The sequence below is a fragment of the Cupressus sempervirens genome, chromosome 10, assembly GCF_028749045.1.
Source record: "Cupressus sempervirens isolate cs-2001-9-10 chromosome 10, ASM2874904v1, whole genome shotgun sequence".
NCBI classification, from domain to species: Eukaryota; Viridiplantae; Streptophyta; class Pinopsida; order Cupressales; family Cupressaceae; genus Cupressus; species Cupressus sempervirens.
Window position 1 is genome coordinate 158,161,747 of NC_143127.1, and position 17,186 is coordinate 158,178,932.

Below are 17,186 nucleotides of genomic sequence, written 5' to 3' on the forward strand. Positions count from 1 at the left end.
ATTCCTGATATTTTCCCAAAAAGTTACCGATTTATCTCCAATAATTACTAAGAAAACGTTTTTTTCCCTTGCCAATTAGTGGCAGAGAACGAGATTTTGAACTATGAATCATACATTTGTTAAACAAAACAAAATGTTAGAAATACAAAATAAATCAACAATAAATCTTGGCTGATTACTTATTAAAAAAAAATGAAATAATATTTTAAATGAAAAATAAATATTTTTATTTATTAAAAGTAAATATTTATTTTTTATCTTTTATTTTTTAGATAAACTTTAAACATATTAAAATCAGAACATTAAAATAAGTGAGGTAATTTGTTTCAATTGAAAACAATATGCTGTTTGCTATAAATAGGAATGAAGTGTCAATAATAGCAACAGTGATCTCCATTTGTCTCCTTCGGAATAAGGCCGCAAAGGATTAGAACCCAAGCTTTGACCTAACAATATATGCCTTCCTATACAAAACCTCTGTCTTCACATACACCAAACTTTTCAAAGTTGCTGCACTTTACACAAAAAATAGGTAAATATGCCTTGAGAAATTTTGCTTATATAGTGTTACTGTTAGGCATAGTTTAGTGATTAATCATTAATAATATTTCAATTTTTGGGTTTTTATAGAAATGTAATTACAAATGGTTTTCAGAAAGTTATAGGAACCAACGGTTGGTATGCTCAACCAACCGTCAGGTGTTTTATATATGTAAGACTGCTACTGAGAACAGGTTAATTTTGGACAGACATTACATGTTATAGGAATTACATCATTCTGCCAATATTATGTGCAATCTGTTAATGCTGAAATATTGTCTATTCATGTTCTGGTTGAATTTCTGTGTACTCTGTGCAGAAAACTAGATATCCTGTAGTGAGTAAACAATAGATATCCTGTAGTGAGTAAACACTAGTATTTGGTGACAATTCTCAGGGCTTCATGGGTCAGAAAGGGAACAAAAAATGACTTGATATTTTTGTTGACTTCTTGAATCTTGTTGGATTTGTCATAGCAATTTCAGAATCAGCTGGGTTTGACCTGCAACTTTTCCAGATGATTCAATTATGAGCCATACCCTGTGCAAAACCAAAGTCAATTCAGCTGTAGCTGATTCCTAAATAAATCATGCCTAGAAACATCCAATTTCCCACCTGAATTAGTAATATAGCTCTTTCATTTGAACTTATTAAATTAGTACTTTGTCACAGATGCGTGGCAGCAACAATCCCAAACACTTTGACCTAACCTGCCCAGTTGAAGATAACAACATTGTTTGTTTCTACCTTTCTCTTTCTTTCATACTTGAGAAACTAGATTGAATCGCCCCTCAAGTAGATAAAATCCTTCATAGATGTACTGCATGAACTTTCCCCTTTCCTTCAAATTCTCTCCAGAAAGAAAATGCCACATCCACAAAAAACCAAAGGAAACTCCAAATATGAGGGCTCCCCTAGTTTAACAAAATCCCTTCCTCAGGGACATGAAGATCATTAGAAAAATCTGCAAGATTTATGTCACACAGTTAGGCCAACAGCCATTGGATTCTTCTTAGGATATCTTAGGTTAACAATAGAAAAATAAATCCAAGTGAACAATGCAAAACACCAGCAACACAGAATGTGAGGAGACCTCCAATTATGTTAATGTCACTGTACCCATAAAAGATAAAGTCTTTCAAAATGTCAGGTGCTCCACATCATCCTTCCCTATAATTGGAGAGTCAAAAAAACCAGTGTTACACAGGGACTTGCAACCCCCCTCCCAAACCTCGGAGAACCCGTCCCCAAGACGTCCCCGCACCGGGTACTCACATACCCAAGTACCCCTACCTCTGTCATTTCACAACCATGTTGCCACTAGAATGGGGACTTGGATTTCTATTTGATTTTTGATTTTTGAATGTTACTATTGGGTATGTAACGTGTTACTATGTTGAATGTTCAATGGTTCTAGTTCATGTTGCAATTTTGCTATGTTCAAGTATTTTAATTTGGTATGCTCCACTGAAACATCATTTCATAACAAGCATATTAAATTCTATATGTATACTATACAACACCCCTCCCTGCCCATCCTCCCCTTGCTGTCATCCCCGGGCCGTCCCCCTGCCATCCCGAAAATGAGACCCATTTTCGCCCCGTCCCGGAAACTTGTCCTGATGTACCCCAGTACGGTGTTACATTGGAAAAAACCATTGGTTATTGACACAATTCATCTATAACTGCTCGAAGATTAATGATTACATGTAAATCTCTTGTTGCAGAGAAAAGAGAGATTTCATTGCACCTGGTTTCAACATATCAACATTTTGTGAGGATTCCATGAACATACCATGATCCATCCAATGTTTTACAGTGCATACCAGCTCAACATTGAGATAAGGCTATACATCACATTGAGTTATGATATAAGGTACTCTACACTATATCCAAACCAAACAGTCCCGGTTTCAACTACTTTTGTCAACAGAACTTCTTTGGTCGAGAGAAATGTGGTGCATGGGAATGTATGAATATGTGATCAAAGGGCAGCAGCAGGACAATTATATGTTGTTCCTTCCTAGAGAAGGAAGAAACAATTTGCTGTATCTCCTTCCATAATTGAGAAGAAACAATGATCTGTTTTCTATCTAAAAATGAGGGAGGAATGCAACTAATGAAGCAGGAATCAGATTGCAACCATGATGAGTATCTATGTTATTTCTGCATACTTCATTTGTAATCTATATCCCATTTACTACATAATATACATGGGAGGCAATTGCCACTGCAGTCTGGTTTTTCTTTCTTTGGAGAGTATCCAGGATAATATGATGTTTAGTTCTCTTTTCCTCTCTTTAAATTACTAAAACTGGCATAATTTCCAATTGGTATCACCAGTATTAATTCTTGAATCTATAGATGCTAGAATGAAATTTTATAGATCACATGTACAGTTAAATTCACATTGCCCTCTCTCTGTTCTTGTCTAATATGTTACAATTCTAATCTTACTTCATTCACTGTTCAACTGTACAAGTCATTTTTATATTACCTCCGTTCAAAACGCATCTATCTCAACAATTTATAGTATAGTCTATACTCCTGGGATTCAAATCATGTGACTTTAGCTTAGCATTGTTGGCTCTTCATAAAATCTTGAAGAATTTCTTATTCATAGAAGCAACCACTACAGAAATCTCAGAAAAATATATTGCAATCTGCATTGAAACATAAAAATAGTTTTCTGCTTGTAATTTTGACAGCTGAAACTATATCAATAATTTTGACCTATCTAACACGGGCAAGCATTGTTATGTGTGTCAAAAGTAATAAAAACAATTATCCCTTGTCACTATTAAAGGTCTAAAATGTACCTTTTCTCCTGTAAATTTTTGAAGTTCTGATGAGGCTCAAACACAGGCACTAAGTCTGTTTTCCTTGCTTCAACTATACGAGTTTCGATATTCTCAATATCTATTTCCCCACTAGAACCGACTACATCAGAACTTTCCTGATGTGCACTCTTTGATATCATTGAATAAAAGCATATCTGAAATTCAACCACACATTACTGCAAACTTGTGATTATATAAGGTGATTACTATTCAGCAAATACAAGATTAAAAGGGTATATTTCTACCTCAGATTTCGCCCAAACTGGAGGCCACCTCTGGTGTGTCTGCATTTCCGCATTTGAGATGTACTCACAATGCCTCTCTTTAAGTATTAATTCTTCATTCTCAGATCTTCCATTGTAAGTAAAGTTAGAAATGGCTGCTGAATTTCCATAACCCTCCAAACCTCTCTGATTTATTTCCCCAGCAAGAGTTTCACAACAAAGATTATCAACATTTTCTTCCCTCTCCACCCAGTTTAATTTTCGAGCTACATCCCACTTTTGAAGTGGCTCAACAAAAACTCCAAAGTTCTGTGTATGGTTTGGCCCAGAAGGGTGAACCCCAATTCCACCGTTACTGCTATATGGGACGAATTCGTGCCCAGAAGTATGAAAAGCATATCGTATAAGATGACCAGAGGAAGAGAATACCCATAGCTGATCCTTTGCGGAGTTTCCAGGATTTTTTTCATCACTACCACTACTATTGTGGAAAAGTACAGCACCAGCGGGAGATTTGATCCTGCCTGTGGCAACAGCTGCAGCGCTACTTACAGGATTATGCCACATGCCATTACCATTCTTTATCCTAGTCACAACAGACAGGTTGATAGGATGTGGTGGCGGTGAAAAAGCTTGTTGATTTATCTTCAATGGCTCATTGTTTGACCACCAGGGGAGTGTAGAACTTGGTGCTAAAACACACCTTGTACTTCCATTCATGCTATCATCCCCATGGGTATGTGCACCAACAACCCCACCATATGGTGATATAGCAAACAGATGAGTTGTTCCTTTCAATGTGCTAATGGCAATCCAACGACTGTCATAACTGAAGCTGATATCCTGTATAACCTGCTCATAATAAATGAAATTAAACTCCAACCAAATGCTTTTACCTCTCAATTCTTGAGACAACTTAGAATAATGAATTACTGTTAAAAGCTAATCACTCACTGCATTTGTCAGCCCTCGATTGAGTTTGTACAGATGTACATGTGACATATTCAGATCACCTACAGTATGCCACGTGCCACTTTCTATTGAAGGAGTCATAATGCGATATACATTAAGACTATGCCCATGTATGGATGCAGTAACAAGAAGTGTACCACTGGGATCAAAGCACAATGCAGAAAGAGGGCTGTTATGAGCTCTAAATTGGGCAACAATCGATTTGCTTACAAAATCTCTAACAACCACCTGCAGAAAAGGATTGTAATTTAGAAAACTGGTCTCTATCGTTATCCAGTATTTGACAGAAAAGTTGCAACCTATGAACTCATTGGGACTTCCACTGTTCCAAAAATGATTATCTCTATCCTCATCTTATACTTTTTGTATAGATAAAAAGCTTTAGAACACACAGGATTACACCACAAATACACAGAGATGATAAAATTACAATGCAAAAAAGTTTCCACGTGAAGATCTGCATCAGTTCTTATTTCATGATCTTATTAGGGGCCTAAAGAATTCATAAATTACTACAACATGTGTATAAGAAGGGAGAGAGACTTTCAGTTTGTAATTGTTATATAAGGATTGACAAATGCATTGTCCAATATCCAATTCAGATGACTAATTACTCACGCTCTTGTGGAAAATTGAGATGACCTGAAAAATATTAAAAATACATACCATGCCTGCATATTCTGGCTCACATGTATGGCCTGCAAAATTACTTTTATTTTTCCAGTTTGTGCTTCCTGGTACTGGAGAGCTAGCATCATCAGGAAGAAGCTCAGAACAGTACCTAGTCAATTTCTTAAATCCCATGTCTCCAATGGTCACTATACCAGCAGCAATTTGCTTGCTAGATTCTTTTGCATAATGTGCTACCAAGCTTCCATTTCCAGGAGAGGATGATGGACTTACACCCGGTGATGGAGAAAGATGTTGGGGACTAACACGACCAGTATTTTGAACCATTGCATGATTAGCAGCATATGCCAACCACCTTGGGCCCACATCCATTGGACCATAGCCTATATTTACACCCAACGGTCCTTGTCCACCTTGTGGTATAGGATATGTAAGCAAACTAAATTTGGTATCGAGGGTTGCTGCATCGTAACAGTATATCTGTAAAGTTTGAAAGCAAAGAAATCAGAACATCTCAAATGCAAATGACCAACAAAAAGCTGACCTCGACACTTATTTGAAGGTAATTGAATTTCATCTGTCTTACTTGTGTAGCAAGGGCTACAGCAATGATATTTGTGCTGCAACGAACCACATAAATAGCAGACCGAAATTTCAATTCATGCACATAAGTGTGTGATCTGAAGGAATAAAACTGAATAACTGTGGGAACAGGATAACTGCTTCCTGTTTGGGTAGGGCCACCTTCATCACCATTATATACAGTGCCAAACCCACCTTGAACACTATCTCCACCAGTAGTTTCATCTTCTGTAACAACTAATAATAGAGGCCGAGAATCTTGGAAACATTCAACTTCTGGCTCCAGTTTACTTGGTTCAGGCAGCATTCGTAAGAATGCAACTGGACCGTCCCGTTTCGAGACCAATTCCTGTACATTATCGGCATTCTCAACATCCCAAACTTGGAAACCATTTTTATATGTCAGCAAGAGCACATGTCGAACATTCCCTGCACCAAGCTCTAGTTTATCAAAACCAGCCCACTGCACCTGTCTCCACAGAAGATGTTAGACTGCAGCTTTCAGCTAAATATACACTCTACAACACAAATGAACACTATGAAAATTTTAATGCAATTTACCCCCATCTTTTCCGTTTCTCCTTGGCACAGAAAATGGAAGCAGAGGGAAGACAGTCACATCTTTACAAGTTGACAAACAGAAAGATATGGTGAAAACAATGCAGATAACTTTATATTCAATGAGACTGGAAATAAAAGATTAAACAGAATAGCTGCAAAGCATACATAGTAAATTATAGTTCTCACTGGAGTAGATATTTCTTGAGCTCTTAATGGTACTGAGTTCCCTTTCATATACAAGTAAAATACTGTTAGCAAGCTTGCAAGCTTGGCAATCTATAACAAGAGAAAATTCTACACACTCTTTTGTTTGACCTCAGCTCTAGTCAAAATGATACATACGCAGTGACCTCAATCGTAGTCTCTGAAAACCAGGACTGAGGTCAAATAAAGTAATTCCTACACCAAACAGATTTCAGATACTGTACAGTGAATCTTATTGTTTGCAAGAAAATTGTCAGAAGAAAATGAATCGGAACTGATTTTCAGTAGTCATTACAGAGAAGGTTTTCACTGACACAAAGGGAAAAATTTAAACCTTTCTTTTTGCTTTTGAAATTTAAAAAAAGAATCTTCAAATTCACTTGTGAGTACGATTACTGTAAGCTTGCCTTTCTTGTTTCCTGCAATTAATAGACAACTTAACAACCACTCACATATAATTCTCAAGTCAATATATTATACAAGGTCAATGCAACCATCAACCTCTCAAATTGAAGGCACAAAAGAAAATACAATTTAGAGAGCAATGTTGTCATGCTTTCATATCTTTCTCTTCAAGAAGGATGCCTGTCAAATTTGATAATCAGGAGCAATATATTCTGTACACACAGGCAGATACCAATGCATTTTATTTTTTTCACGTCAAATTTGAAGGTCATTGAGCTAGCTATCAAGCAAACAAGGAATTCCATATGATCTTTTCTTAGTCTTGTCAATGTAACCTGCTGCTTATTCTCAAAAGCATGCTATCAGAATCCAATTATAATAAACTAAATTCTAAAGGCTGCCTATTAAATTTTATGATCTTTACAGAAGTGGCATACTATCCACTTGCATTATGATATTGATACTTGCACTTTTATGTCCAGCAAAGCACTTCCCAGCCATCTAACACACCAAAATAGAAGTACTACCAAAATAGATGATCAGTTGAATCTCATTTCCAGTACATTTAAGACGTTAATAACTAGAGTTTGACCTGTTACTGCCGAAAAACAGCCATCACAGACATCATATCGTAACAGAAACCATATTATTTATTACACGATTAATGCTTTGGTCCATACAACTCCATTGAGAATCTCATTTCTTTGACAGCTATAAAGTCTAATTGATGAGTGGAATCCACAGTGCTTTTCTGATTTGACCTGCTTGAGGATGCTCAATAATAACAAAAAATTGAAAACCAGAAAATGGGAAAGAACGGGAGAATATAAAATTTTAAAGGCCCCTCACAAGCAAAATGAAGAGAACATTCATTCTTTTGCCAAAATTTTGATTGAAACTGAAAGCATGTATATTCTTTGAAAAACATAAAGTAATAGCATCCGGTTGTTCAAAGTATTTGATTTAACAAGTTACTGTATAGACTCTCGAAGAAAAATTCTGAAGGTAAACTAACACAACATTAAGAAAATGTAATAGCAATTACTATATACTTGTAAAAATGCAAAACAACAAAATCTAGTATGATTAAATAATTCAAAGCTCATCTGGATTTCTAATCACAAGGTCTTAAGAGAAAATAACCACATCACAAAACCATCCATACGATATAGTAACATACATTGTCAGCCTAATCAATTCATTTAAAACAAGGTAAGTCAAGTAAAGGAATTCTTTTCGTCCATCCTAACAATTCCTTAAACTATCTTTTCGTCCATCCTAACAATTCCTTGAACTAACTACTGGCCACATTATCTTAGATTTCACCTTCAATGGCTACATATGCCATTAAAGTGAGATAGTGAATATTTCTCTATGTGGTCATTTATATATAGATGATTTTTCTGAATGGTACCCCATGAACAATATTTCAAGTTCTACACATTTACATTGTTTCATACTACTTCAAACTAACAAATTTATTTAGATCCCTCTATCGGCTTATCTCACTCTTTAAAGATTCAAACTAAATTTTTTTCATTCTGAATTGTTCAATTTCTAATTTTATACATTCTGAATTGTTCAATCTCTGAAATAATAAGTTAAGACATAAAAGCATTGATGTCATTTGATTTAAATGATAATGCGCATAGGTGCTTGCCAAATAGGATAAGCCAAATCCACAAATACTGTTATGTGATAAAACTGGTTAGCATACTGCACTTCTGGCTGTAATGTGCATCAACCCAAATCTTACCTATTGGAAACGCTCATAAAGATTTTAGTAACAAGAACTATTTGATGATTATGCACTGCAGTAATCTCAAATTGAAATATTTAACCAAACAATGACTTGCCTGTTCTCGCTCAAGGTCATCTTCAGTTTGGGTGACTGAAGATGCAACGGAGGCCCCTGCAGAACAGACAGTAGAGGCAATGGAACTTGCGTTTCCAGAGACAGTCTTGAGGTAGCTAGAAATAACACGGAATGAAGTAGGGAAGAAGCTGCCCTTCCTGCTGCTCCTGCTTCTAACCCCAACTTCATTCCTCATCCCCTCCAATTCTCATTCAATTACACGTATATTTGCAGCTATGGCCTGATACATAGAATTTCACATTCAATTACATGTATGTTTGCTTTCATCATCTATTCCATGACACTTTTTATTCAAACATGCATATCTGCATATACTTGCACACATAAACTAATATATAAAAGCTTAAAGCCACACATATACAGTCATAACCTAATATTTTAATTTTTTAATTCAATTAAACACATTTACAATCATACCAAGACATTTATATTGAATTGCGCATACATTTGTACTGCTCACTTTGTAAATATACTCTTCAGACTTTAATTCAATTATACATAGAATTTCAGTCATAAACTACTATACAAAGTTTATATTCGATTACACATACATTTGCAGTCATTACTTGGCATATGAAATTTTAAATCCAATTACCACTCATGCCCTGACCCCTGTTGCTCTTGTATCCGATAGCAGCAATGCAGACCTGTCAGGTAGATACATATGGGGACATCTCCATGTATTATCAGAGACTTCAGATGTCTGTTTCCTAGCATCTCTACGCATTTTCCAACGGCGTCCCTTGAAAACTAGGAAATTTCCTATTGAAGCTTATTAATAAATTCCATTACTGTATCTTCAAGCACTAGTAAACAGCTGAACACAGTTAAAAGGATTCGGCGTAAAAGCTACCAGTATTTCGACTATTCTTATATTTGGCAGATAAGTTAATGTATTATTTTTCGAATTTTTTTTTGTCTAATCAAAACGAAAATTAGTAATGATTGAAAAAGGAAAGAGGGGCACGCGGTGGCAGTACCTTCCACCAAATATAGTTTATATTTATACTCAACTGTAAAACTAAATTTTATGGATTCAAAATTTCTAATTTATTTCAAATAGTTTTTCGAGCACCCCTGTACCAAGGATTTTAAAATGCTGTATCTATCCAAACCAAATATAGCATCCAATTTTGAGTCAATTATACATAAACTTGCAGGAATATCCTGGTAAATGAAATCATATATTCAATTGTACATATCTGTCATCATAACCTAACCTGACCCATTACAACATACTTCAAATTCAATTACGGAAATATTTTCAATCATAACCTGAAACTTTAATTCAATTACAATTACATGTGCATTTATAGACAGAACCTGGTGCATAATTTTAAGTATGTGCAATCGGAGAATTGAATTGAAGAAAGTTAGTTCCACGGATTCTAAGAAAAAAATTTCAGAATCGTCCTTCCAAAAATTTAAAACAAATAAGCACAGTTGCAGGATTTCCTCGTACCAAATTGGGCTGAAGCACTCTTAAAAATTGTCTCGGTTCAACTTGATTCAGCAGAGCGTATACTCAATCAACTATGATTTCTTCGAATGAAAGCTAAATTGTTAAAAGAAAAACATAAAAGAAGAAAAAGTCAGTAAAATTAAAGTGGACGTGTCAGATCCCAAGACCCCTGGCTTCAGAATAAATGAAAGCTCGAGTACCACAAATAATTCAGTTTCTTGCACGTAACTAATAACCACGGCTGGAAAAACCGCTTCGTTCTTACATAGGCGGGAAACCCAAGTAAACCGGTTTACTAAAAACCGCTCAATCAATATTTTTGGGGGAGTGTAAATCACGCATTTTCCCCTCCTCCCGGATGCCGTGCACTGCAAGACAAACTTACCGAAGTAAATTTACGAAGCGAGGGAAAAATAATTATGATTTACCAGCCCGTTTTGACCTCTCTCCCGTCAGCTTGGGTGACGTGGCACGATTAGAGTGACATGGCACGATTAGAGTGACGTGGCATGCGATATTTCCGTTGACAGGGTTTTTACTTTTGCGGTTGGAAATAAGGCATCGGTTGGTTTCCCACTTGTTATGATTTTGGTATAGATTTTATTTGTCCTTGGATTGTCTCTCCACACCCCATTTTTGGGGGGACGTGAAGGGAAAATAAGTACAGCTCTATGACTGCAAAATCGAAGAGAGAAAACACGCTGATTGGAGTTTGATTTCGCTCTATATTGGTTTTATTACTTTCAACAATTTTATATTGTTGTTGTTGTTGGTTACCTGGTCAGTGATTAGTTTTTTGTTGCAGTAGCTTTATGCGAGTTTGTTGGACCTCTTCAAGCTTAAAATTTTTGTATGTCTGTCTGTCTAGAAATTCATTTCAAATTTGACAGGGGATTGAGAAGGTGTGATGACTTAATCAATCATTTTAGAAAGATATTCAAATGGTCCTTATACTCGTAGAACATTAAAATTATTCTTTAATTCTTCTAAGATGATGTCTAGTGACAATTAATTGTGGGCTTAAGAAAATAAGATCATAAATTTTTGTTTCCCTATAATAAAAATGTAATTGTCAAGCCTTTACAAAGAAAATGTTATCGACCAGACTAATTGAAAACTTTCCTCGAACTTTTTGTCTCTCTCCAAATAAAGTGTAGGTTGCATGTGACATTTGAAGATCATCAACAAGATAATTAAAATGTCTTGTCAAGATAAGATGTCTCCTTGATGGACTAATAAAAGGAGGAGGCATATAATGTTTCATCAATAAGACTTACATGATCAATGAGACAAATAAATAGACTCATCGATTCTTGTGTATCTTTGATGAGCACTTGCAAAACTCCAGTTTGTTTTATAAATGTCTACAAATGAGTATGTTTGATGGATTTCCTCATAGTTTTAGTATATGCAGGATTGTAGTTATTGTACGAATTATTATGAACATACATAAAATGTTATTTTATATCAATGTATCTAGATATTACATTTGCTAGGCATTTTATAAAGTGGTGGAGATGGAAAAAAAGAAGTTAAATAGGTTAATCATGCATAAATTGCCTCTCTAATTATCTACCCTAATCAATATATTACATTCATTAACAATGTAATACATTATCCTAACAATCCCCCTTATTACATTGTATGTACAACTGAATCCCTATAAACGTACAATCCATCTTTTGAGAAACCCCCCTTAAGGTTACATGTTAAAATTTGATGAATGCAAGATGTATACATGTCTTTGTGAAAATCTTCTTTGAAGAAGAAAAATCCTAAATCAAGTGGAATTCCATCGAATTGTCTAATGTAGGAGCATCATGGGGTAGTTCACAATCTTGTATGTTGGTGTTGTAGGAGCATCGGGCTTGGATTTTGAGGGTCTTATGTTTCACATCATTAGCATTATGTTTGAGGCATATTGTTGGACCTTGTCTTATGTGCGCATAATCATTAGATGGATTGTGTTGGAGTTAGAGCTTTTTTGGTGGTTACTAGTAATGTGTTCTTATTTCCTGGGCAGACTTTGGAGATTGTTTTTGCTAGCTTCAACCATAGGATTTATCTTGGACGCTCTTAGCTATGGATCGTTGGATGGTGTGTGGTCCTATGTCTAAGGCCACTTAATGTCATTTTATCTTATGAGTTAGTTATGCAATGTAAACTTGGGGCTTGTCCTAAGCATTATTTAATCTACCAGGTTGAATTGTGGCTTGAGAGTTTATTTAATGTGAGTGTTTATTTAATGTAACATGCTAGGCCGGCCTATGGCTTGGTTTAATATAAGTAGAAGGTCTTGTGATGTCTAGAGTCATCATTCATGAGGGAGTTGAGCAAGAATAGAGGAAAGAAAGAAGTTTACCAGAGCTAGTAGCTAAGTGTGGGCTTAGAAAACAAGGAGATTGCTTGGTGGCTTGTGAGCTCAAGTTGAGATCTTTCTTGGGGTTTCTACCATATTTTTGTGTTGATGTAGGTCTAGGCTAGCTAGGAGTTATTTGTATCTTGTGGGATCTTGTAGGACTGTTACTATAATTACTTTGTATTTGGCCATAACTAGGAAGGCCTTATAGCCCAACACATTTCATGTAATTGGTTATTTGACGAATAAAGACTTGGATTTTCTATCAAATCTTGTTTGTTATTTGTTAGGATTAACCATAGACAGAAATAACAATTACATGCAAATATAACCAATATCAAAAAATAATAAATCACACAAAAGAGAACACAATACACAAAGATTTAACGTGGTTCACCTAATCCCTAGGCTACACCCACCAAATAGCGGGTCCAATATTCCTATTATACAATGATTACAACACGATTACAATATGTAATCCCTTACATCTCAATATTGTTGCAAGAAGCTACAATCTCAATATTACATTATGAAATCCCTAACCCTAAGCCATTTTATACAAGATTTTGTCGCTTACAAAATAAGCACAAGAATAAGATGCCTAATAGAAAAATAACACCTGGTGTCTTTTACAATAATAAAGTCATTTGAGCTTTCGATGGTGTTGCCCCTGAAAAACCCTCATAGGGGTGTTGCCTCTTGGCCCCACCATACTACGACAGGAAGCACACCTAGGGCACTGCCCCCAAACCCCCATAATAATAATCTAGGGGGGAAGCACGTTGAATCAAGTGGGAAAAAAAGTTAACCTCTGAGTCTGATTAGGTTCCACATCATCTCCCACTTGGAGATTGATTAGACTCCACAACAATAACCTCCCACTTGGAGACTGATCATAGCACTACTAAACCTATAGCTCCCACTAGAATATCAAACCACCCTCGACTCTATTGTTCTTTTATCTATTCATTCTAGAAGACCAACCAAAGTGGAAGAGGAGTTCAGCTTCTCCCTTGTCACTGCCTTGGTAAACATTTCTGCTAGATTATCATCTGTATGTATCTTCTCCATCTTTAACAGTCTGTCATCCAAAACTGATTGAATGAAATGGTACGACAATTGTATGTGCTTTTTCTTTGAATGTGGGGCAAAATTCTTGGCAAGATGAATGGCACTCTAGCTATATATAAACAAAAAATTGTCTATTTGTGTGTGCCCCAACTCTTCCATGAAGAATTGAAGCCATATCATCTCCTTGGTTGCTTCTGTAGCAACAACATACTCTACCTTTGTAATGGATAAAGCATTAGCCTTCTACAACCAAGAAATCCAACTCACTATTGTCCCACTAATAGTAAATACATAACATGTAGTACTCCACCTGGTATCAATGTCCCCTACCAAGTCTGAGTCAATATAGCCCTACAAATCAGTAGTAGAGCCCCCAAAATGTAAACACTTACTGGATGTTCCTCTCAAACATTTGAGAATCCATTTGACTACATTCCAATGCTCAGTTCTAGGATAACTCATATACCTGCTAACAACTCCCATTGCATGTACAATATCAGGCCTAGTACATACCATGACATACATTGAGCTCCTTATAGCTTAAGTATAAGGTAGCTTGAACATCTTAACCTCCTCTTTTGATGTCTTTGGACACATCTCCTTAGTCATTTTAAATGACCAGGTAAAGGTGTGCTAACAACTTTAGCATTTTCCATAGAGAAAAGTTGCAACACCTTCTCAATATAATCAGCCTAAGATTATCTCAATTTTTTATTCTTCCTATCTTTGCAAATTTTCATACCAAGGATTTTTTTTTTATGCCCCCAAATCCTTCATAGCAAATGAATGTGCTAATTATTGTTTTAACCCCTTAATGTGATCCATGTTAGACCTAGCTACAAGCATATCATCAATGTATAAACATAAAATAATGTAGTTGTCATCATCTAACCTCTTAAAATAAATGCAATGGTCAGAATGACACCGAGCATAGCCATGCTCATTCATAAAACTATCAAATTTAAGATACCATTTCTGAGGTGCTTTCTTTAAGCCATATAAACTTTTCTTTAATTTTCACACTAAATTCTCCTTACCTTTGACCTCAAATCTTTTTTATTATGTCATATTTTAGGATTAACCTCAGATATAAATAATAGTTACATGCAAATATAACTAATATAAAAATAATTAGATCAAACAGAAGAGAACACAAGACACCAAGATTTAATATGGTTCACCCAATCCCTAGGTTATGTCCACCAACGGCAAGTCCAATATTATTATTATCTAGTGACTATAATCTGCAATCCCTTACAGCTTAATATAGCCACAAGAAGCTACAATATCACCATTACATTATGAAATTCCTAATCCTAAGCCTTTTTATACAAGCTTTTGTCGCTTACAAAATTAGGGCTAGAATAAGTCTTCAAATAAGAAAATAATAGCCAATGCCTTTTATAATATAAGGACATTTTTGGCTTTAGGGGTGTTGCCTCCCAAAACCCCTACAACCCTCAACCCCACCCTGTACTACAATAGGGAGCGCACTTGGGGCACTGCCCCTTGACCTCGTCTTGGGGGCGCTACCCCTAAATCCCTGTAGAAATAATATGGGGAAAAAAACCGCACCAAATAAACCTCCAAGTTTGATTAGGTTCCACATCACAACAATCTCCCACTTGGAGACTGATCAGGATCCACAACAATAACCTCCCACTTGGAGATTGATCATAGCACTACCAAACCTGTGGCTCCCACTAGAATATAAAACCACACTAGACTTTATTGTTCTTTTATTCTGCTCAGTCTAGAAGATCAAACCTTGGTAAAAATATCTATTAAATTATCATCTGTATGTATCTTCTCCAAGTTTAATTGTCCATCATCCAAAACTAACTGAATGAAATGGTACCACAACTATATGTGTTTTGTCTTTGAATGTAGAGCTGAATTCTTTGTAAAATGAATGCAACTTTGACTATCTATAAACAAATAATTATCCCTCTGAGGGTGTTCCAATTCTTTCAAGAAGAATTGAAGTCATATCATCTCCTTGATTGCCTCTGTAGTAGCAACATATTGTGCCTTTGTAGTGGATAAAGCATTAACCTTCTATAATCAAGAAACTCGGTTCATTGTTGCCCCACCAACAATAAATACATAACCTAAAGTACTCTACCTTCTATCAATATCCCCTACCAAATCTGAGTCAACATAGCCTTGTAAATCAATATTAGAGCCCCCAAAATGTAAACACTTACTCGATGTACCTCTTAAATATCTAAGAATCCATTTAATTGCATTCCAATGCTCAATTCCTGAATGACTCATATACCTGCTAACAACTCGCACTACATGTGCAATATCTGGCCTAGTACATACCATAGCATACATCAAGCTTTCTACAACTAAAGCATATGGTACCTTAGACATCTTATCATCCTCTTCTTGTGTCGTTGAACACATCTCCTTAGTCAACTTCAAATGACCAGGTAAAGATGTGTTGACAGCTTTAGCATTCTCCATAGAGAAACATTACAACACCTTTACAATATAATCAGCCTAAGATAATGTCAATTTCTTGTTCTTCCTATCTTTGCAAATCTTCCTACCAAAGATTTGGTTTTTTGCCCCCAAACCCTTCATAGCAAATGCATGTGCTAACTGGCATTTTAGCCCCTTAATGTGATCCATGTTAGACCTAGCTACAAGCATATCATCAATATATAAACATAAAATAATGTAGTTGTCATCATCCAACATCTTAAAATAAACACAATGATCTGAATGACACCTACTATATCCATGCTCATGCATAAAATTGTCAAATTTTAGATACCATTATCGAGGTGCTTGCTTCAAGCCATATAAACTTTTCTTCAATCTGCACATTAAGTTTTCCTTACCTTTGACTTCTAATCCCTGTGGTTATGCCATATATATCTTTTCATCCAAATCACCATGAAGAAATGTTGTTTTAACATCAATTTTCTCCAAATGCAAATCTCTAGTAGCCACAATACTTAAAATAATATGAATAGAAGTCATTTTTACAACAGGAGAGAATATCTCATCAAAATCAATGTCTCTTTTCTATGCAAATCATTTTACCACTAACCTGGCTTTAAATCTTTTCTTACCTCCATCCTCTTTTATCAACCTATAAACCCATTTATTCTATAAATCCCTTTTACCTGCAGACAACTTGCATAAATCTCATATCTTATTTTGTAGCAAAGAGTCCATTTCGTCTTTCATTGCAGACTCACACTGAAACTTAGTATCCACCTGTATAGCTTTATCATAACATTCAGGTTCACTAGCATCAGTAAGTAAAATAGAATACAAAGATGGAGAAAATCTTTTTGGAGGTCTATTTAGCCTCGTTGACCATCTAACATTCACTGGTGTGTGTGGTATTTGTTGTTGCAAATCATGAGGAATTTTTAGAACATCATCTTTTGGAGTATCATCTAGCACTACATAATCATCTTCTTTCTTCTCATGTTGCTGG

At 35.6% G+C, this 17,186-nt stretch overlaps 1 protein-coding gene across 6 annotated transcripts in view; it reads right to left on the minus strand.

Annotated features, from left to right (window-relative positions):
• Positions 1-10,651, minus strand: part of LOC149533062 (autophagy-related protein 18g-like) — an 83,277-nt gene extending 72,626 nt beyond the window's left edge. The window contains exons 1-8 of one of the 6 annotated variants that reach the window (XM_089807192.1): positions 10,526-10,651; positions 10,297-10,389; positions 8,815-9,054; positions 5,793-6,257; positions 5,243-5,686; positions 4,559-4,804; positions 3,626-4,456; positions 3,360-3,535 (exon numbers count right to left, since the gene is read on the minus strand). In XM_089807192.1, coding sequence (XP_089663318.1) covers positions 3,360-3,535; positions 3,626-4,456; positions 4,559-4,804; positions 5,243-5,686; positions 5,793-6,257; positions 8,815-9,009 — 2,357 coding nt within the window. In that variant the 5' untranslated portion in view covers positions 9,010-9,054; positions 10,297-10,389; positions 10,526-10,651. Of the gene's footprint in view, positions 1-3,359; positions 3,536-3,625; positions 4,457-4,558; positions 4,805-5,242; positions 5,687-5,792; positions 6,258-8,814; positions 9,055-9,429; positions 9,585-10,296; positions 10,434-10,496 lie in introns of those variants that run through there. The other 5 variants (XM_089807194.1, XM_089807191.1, XM_089807195.1 and 2 more) reach the window with 5 other exon arrangements.
• Positions 10,652-17,186: the final 6,535 nt, after the last annotated feature.